This window comes from Chrysochloris asiatica, unplaced genomic scaffold, assembly GCF_000296735.1.
Source record: "Chrysochloris asiatica unplaced genomic scaffold, ChrAsi1.0 scaffold00188, whole genome shotgun sequence".
In the NCBI taxonomy this organism is placed as follows: domain Eukaryota; kingdom Metazoa; phylum Chordata; class Mammalia; order Afrosoricida; family Chrysochloridae; genus Chrysochloris; species Chrysochloris asiatica.
In genome coordinates, this window is record NW_006408706.1 from 5,168,125 (window position 1) to 5,174,640 (window position 6,516).

At 36.6% G+C, this 6,516-nt stretch overlaps 1 protein-coding gene across 1 annotated transcript in view; it reads left to right on the plus strand.

The window, feature by feature from the left end:
• UGT8 (UDP glycosyltransferase 8) overlaps positions 1–6,516 on the plus strand; it is a 186,339-nt gene that overhangs the window by 155,386 nt on the left and 24,437 nt on the right. Inside the window, exons 3-4 of the mRNA XM_006872251.1 lie at positions 2,529–2,671; positions 4,886–4,962. Coding sequence (XP_006872313.1) covers positions 2,529–2,671; positions 4,886–4,962 — 220 coding nt within the window. The remainder of the gene's footprint in view (positions 1–2,528; positions 2,672–4,885; positions 4,963–6,516) is intronic.

A 6,516-nucleotide genomic window follows, 5' to 3' on the forward strand; every position in this document is an offset into this window, starting at 1 on the left:
TTTGTCTTTTCTGCCCTCCTGTACCTTGGTCCTTCCTCCTGTTTCTTTCTTTGATATGCCACAATGAGGGCATCATGTTTCCTTAAAAGAAGCAATAATTTGGACGTGGTGCTTCTTTTTCATACCAGAACCTCATTTATGCAAGATACCTCGCAGCCTTAATTTCCTAATCTGTAAAATGTGGATATTTGTAGGTATATTATAAGAATTTAAAAAATAAATGTATGTCTGAAAGCAAAAAAAAAGAGAGGTAGCATAGTGGTTACGAGTCGGGCTGCCTTAAGGTCAGCAGTTCGACTCCACGGTACTTAACAACAACAAGAAGCTTTAAATACTTCATATTGAGCTACATGGAGACACCATTGTGATGACATTTATTGAGTAGTACTCCCAAGCTACAAAGCAGGTTATTCTGAAAAAGCAGTGAGAAATGCAAAGATCACAGGTCATGATGGTAACTCATTAATCCTAAAGGAGAGATTTGCATGCAGGGTGTGTGACCTGTAACTGTGACATCCTGTTTCATGGAATTATGTGTTTTCATATGGGAAACTTAAGCTGGATCATTTAGGCACAGACTTATTCAAAGGAATGACTTACTCCCCATGAAAATAAGTTTGTATTTATAGAATAAAGTAAAGCAAGGGTTGTTGTTGTTAAGTACCGTGGAGTTGGTTCCGACTCATAGCGACCCTGTACAGGGTTTCTGAGGCTATAAATCTTTATGGGAGCAGAAAGCCTCATCTTTCTCCCATGGAACCACTGGTAGTTTTGAACTGCTGACATTGCGGTTCGCATTCCGATTCATAACCACTACGCTACCAGAGCTCTATAGTGCCATTTAAAATGAACTGCTTTTACTTTCAATACAAATGAATCTTGTTGCTTTTTTTTAAAAAAAAAAGGTTGTTCAGAATCTCCAGTGAGTACTATCCAATCTGTCTAGACGGACCTGATGAAATGAAATGCAGAAGGGTCACTTGTGATACATTATTATTATCAGGACTGATTGTGAGGGTTGGAAATGTAAAGGTAGATGTTTTGTAGCAAGGACAGGAGTGATTAACTCTCCAGTCTAGGAGCAGAGGTCTCTAGGACCATCAACGGAAAAGAGCCGAAAGCAGGACCCTACCCAGAGAAGCAGCGAGGCCCGAGATGGAGGCAGAGACGATGACGTGAAGTTATGAAGCAGCTGGGGACTTTGGATCCAGAGAGGGAGAGGGACTGTGTGCTGAAGAATTGGGGGGGGCGGGGGAGTGTAGAGGGTGGGTTTATAGGGTATACCCTTTGATCGATTGATGATGCATGGAAGGGATTGGAACCATGGCAATGAAACGATGTACAATGAATGTAACACTAAAGTTCTCCCATGTAAAATATCATATAATTCACAATAAAACATGGGGGGAAAAAAAAAGGTTGTTAATGTGTCATTCTACAAAATAAGTAATTTCAGAATTTTAGAGTTGTCCGTACTTAAAATCAGATCTGTTGTGGTATAGTATATATTGGCTTTATCAAGACACATCTGAAAGTGTAGTGTGTTTCCACAAAGTGAGGGAGACTAACCTCTGAAAGGTCTTCAGAACTCCTGGGCATATATGCATTTGAGAAATATTTGGAGAAACAATAAAATTCAATAGACCTATGGATCTTTGCAAGTGTTTGATAATTTCTTCTCTTTCTCAGTCATATACTTGTAATAGAGTATGACTCTTCAGAGATGAAAATTATTAAGCTTATTCAATTAAAAAAACACCAAAAAACATGCTAGTTGCTATTGAGCCGACTGATCTCCTGTGCCAGAGTAGAACTGTGCTTCATAGTTTAATGACTGATTTTTCTGAAGTGGATTGTCAGACCTTTCTTCAAAGATGCTTCATAACTCAGAATGCCAAATTTGTGGTTAGCAGTCTGTCATTAATTGTTAGAATCACTGATTAACCCATTCTTGTACTGTCTTCCTTTTTCATTGTCCAACTTTCACATACCTTTGGAATAATTGAAAATACTATGACTTGAGTGAGGAGCACCTTAGTCCTCAAATTGATAGCTTTGCTCCTAATATAAGCATTTTCCTTGGGGTATAAGTTTCTTATTTTGCTCAGTCATACATGGATTGTATCCTTATACAAATTTATCTCTGATATTTAGCCCTGATAACTTTATCTCTGATAAATATCTCTGATAAACTCATGATGTATCCACCATCAGTTTCAAGTTTTTGACTTCTAATATCTTAGATTATTAGTTACTGAATTTTTTTATTATTGTTGCTTACTGATCTTCCTCAAATAGCTATCTTCCCTCAGTTGACTTTGCCAGATGAAATAGTTAAAAAAAATTTACAACAAAAGTGTTTTAAAGTTAAACTATCATACTCTCTTCTTAATTTTTATTCTTTAATATAATTACCTGAAGCCTGAATTTTGTTTTTGTTTTTGTTTTAAATTGGATTATGCTGATACTGATTATGTGATACTGGCCTTTCATAAAATTAAAATTAACTATCGTGTTTTAATTGACAGGATCTGCAAAGGTGGGTAGATGGTGCTAATGAACATGGCTTTGTCCTGGTGTCTTTTGGAGCTGGTGTCAAATATTTGTCAGAAGATATTGCAAACAAACTGGCAGGAGCTTTGGGGAGATTGCCTCAAAAAGTGATTTGGAGGTAAGGTAATAAGAGAGAACATTCCTTTACTGTTCATTTTCAGTACCCCTTTGTTTATCCCGCAGGTCTCAATAAAGCACTGCACATTGATTCCCTGGCTTTTCATTTTGTTTCTTAGTGTGTAGGAAGCTAGAGATAAATTTATGAGTCTAAGGAGTGAGTCCTGGTATGGCACTGTGGGATAAAGCACTGGACCACAAGGTCAGTTTGAACCATAAGGTCAGCGGTTCAAACTCAGCAGTTGCTTCTTGGAAAACTTATTCAGCATCGCTGTGAGTCAGAACTGACTCACTGGTAGTTAACAACAACAAAATGTTGGATAAAGTATAGAAAGAAGATGTGACTCAGAACAATTTATCCTTGTGTGAGATACATTTTTATTTTTCCAATGAATTTCTATCCCCACTTATCCATCTGTTTTTTTTTTTTTTAAATTTTATTGCATTTGTGTGCATTTCAGTATATGGCTTCAAGTAATTAGATAAACTCATGAGCCATTTTGGGTTCTAACTTTGTCTCATTTACAGATACTGTTGAGTTCTTTTATTTAAGAGACCAACTCATTAAAAACACAATAACTCACCAGCCAACTAGTTAAAACATACCCATAGATTGACACCAATTTCCTTTGGGAGAAGGAGGTGTGCCTGTCTCAGGAATTACCAACACAATGTTTGATAATTGGGCTTAATCACTATATTTAATATGTGTCTCTTTAGTTTTTGTCACCATCGCTGGGCTCTAGGGATGTTGGTGTGGTGCTGTGGGTTAATGCACTTCACAACAAGGTCGGTTTGAACTGCAAGGTCAGCTCGGTACAAGCTTGGTAGCCGCTCCTTGGAAACCCTGTACATGGTCACTATGAGTCGGAACCAATTCGATGATACTTAACAACAACAACAACAGGGATATAACAATGAACAACAGCAGTCCCATAGTTTATACCACAATTAGAGAAATGTGTTGCTCAAGTTAATTATAAATGTTGTTAGTTCTGACTCATGTTGACCTCATGTGTTAAAGACTAGAACAGCTCCTTAGGGTTTTTCACAGTGTGGCTCTGTAGGATAAAACACTGGACAACAAGGTCAGTTTGAACCTCAAGATTGGTGTTTCAAACCCACCAGCTGCTCCTCGGAAACCTTATACAGGGTTGCTGTAAATCGAACCAACTCAATGGTACTTCACAACAACAACAGAAATCCTCTTAGTCGAAGTAGATCATCCAGTCTTTTCTTCTTCTGTACCAGTGGGTGGTTTTGAGCTACCAGCTTCTATATAGTAATGGAGCACACACTGTTTGGACTACTTAGGGAACCTTCCATTATAAGTAAGCTCTAAGTAATGTGGGTTTTTTTGTTTTGTTTTGTTTTTATTATAGCCATATAAGAATTATAAACCCCGTCTCCAGCCACTTCTTGGAAGCCCTATACAGGGTCACTATGAGTCAGAATCCACTCATAGCAGTTAACAACAACAGCCTTCTCTTAGGTTTTGCATGTTCATGGATTAGAAGGACCTGTTGACTACCCATTGGCAGTCCTCTTCATTTCCATGCATTGTAGCCTTTGGGTACTAGTGAGGAGGGACTTGCCACCTTTGTTGTTATTGTTAAGTATCGTCAACTCATTTCCAACTCATAGCTACCCTGTATAGGGTTTCCTAGAAACAGCTGGTGAGCTTGAACCACCAACCTTGAGGTTCAAACTGATCTTGCAGTATAGCACATGAACCCACAGTGTTACACCAGGACTCTAGTGAGGAGGGACTTGCTGGTATGGATTTATTTTGCTGCATTTTTTCTATGTAAAGGTGAGAGGTTTGATGGAAAATAGATCTTAATGTAAGCAAATCTTTTCATAATCACACTTCAGTAAATCAAAGTTGAAAATTAAATGATCAAATTTTTGCTGCTATAGTTGGAGTTCTGGTGTGGTGCTGTAGTACAAACACTGGACTGCTAACTGCAAGGTTTGGTGGTTCAAACCCACCATCTGCTCCAAGGAAACGCTATGTAGAGTTGCTATGAGTCAAAACTAACTGGAAGGCACTTAAAAACAATAACAAAAGTATCATTACATTCTTAAGAAGACCAATGAAAGATTGTATTTTATTTTCAATCTAATAATTTAATCAAGATGTCTGTACCATGGGGATAAGGTTGGATTTTTTTTTTTTTTTTTTTTAAAGGTTATTGTCTTGTGTATATTTTAGGTTTTCTGGAACCAAACCAAAGAATCTGGGAAACAACACTAAGCTCATAGAATGGTTACCACAAAATGACCTACTTGGTAAGTCAGGTATACTTAATTGGCTTTTAGGCTTTAATTGTGTAGACACGATTTTTTAAATGTAATAATTTATCCAATATATGTATAGTTTATTACATAGTCATTGGGCTTTTATCTGTTGTTTCAAATCAGTAAGTCAAGTATTTTTTATTAGAAAACATATGCAACGTAATAGTTTATATCTATATTTTCAAGGATTCAAAAAATTAAGTAGCTAGAAATTATACTTATTAAAATGTATAAATGGGCAGTGAATACAGTTAGACAGGATTAGTTAAAGTAGAAAACTTAAAACAATGAAAATAGATTTAGATTATCATTTTATTACTAATGTATCTGATAGTTCAACGATATTAAAATATATTAACTTACTTGAAACCAGAGACAGCACAAGTCCACAGGAAGAGTCAGTTTATTGTAACTTTCTTTGAATCATCTGCCTAGATTTCCCCCTCAATCACTAGGTACGTTTACAAGATCATGATATTCAACTCAAAATTAAAATAACTTGTGTTATGTGCATATCTTTTAATTATATTATGTGCCTAAATAATTTGACTATTGATTCAGTAAACACTGCTTAGTAAAATTGGAAATTATAATTTGTTCATTGATTTTATGGGAAGAATGGTATTGTATACTATAGAGTCTGGTATGGCATTGTCAGATAAGCACTGGACTGCTAATTCCCAGGTTGGTGGTTCAAACTCACCAGCCACTCCTTGCAAACTCTACATAGGGTCACCTTGAAATTGATACCAACTCATAGTGACCTTGTACACAACAGAACAAAACACTGCCTAATTCTGCACCATCTTCACAACTATTGCTATGTTTGAACCCACTGTTGTAACCACTATGCCAGTCCTTCTTGTTGAAATCTTCCTCTTTTTCATGGTTGTCTATTTGACTATGCATGATGTCATTTTCTAGGGACTGATGACATGTACAGAGCTCATGAAATGAAGTCTTCTTACCTCACTTCTAAGGAACAGCTTAACTGTATTCATCCAAGACAGATTTGTTTGTCTGGTCTTCCTTATTAGTTGTCCAGCTTTCAAATGTATATGAAGCAATTGAAAATACCATGGCTTTAGTCAGGTACACCTTAGTCCTCAAAGTAGCATCTTTGCCCTTTAGCACTTTGAAGAGGTCTTTTTAAACAGATTTACATGGTTTAATTTCTTGACTGCTGCTTTCATGAGCGTTTATTGTGGATCCAATTAAAATGAAACCTTTAACATGTTGTTTTTTATTGGCCCAGTTGTAAGGATTTTTTGTTTTCTTTACACTGGGTTGTAATCCATACTGAAGGCTGCAGTTTTTCATCTTCATAAGCAAATGTTTCATATTTCTTCTCTTCTAGCAACCAAGGTTGTGTCATATGCATGTTACGGGTTCTTAATGATTTTTCCTCCAATCCTGATACCAGGCTTTTCTTCATATCATCCAGTTTCTCTGACTGTATGTTCAGCATACATATTGAATAAGTATCATGACCATGACAGATGCCTTTTCTGATTTTAAACCGAGCTCTGGTAGCGTAGTGGTTAC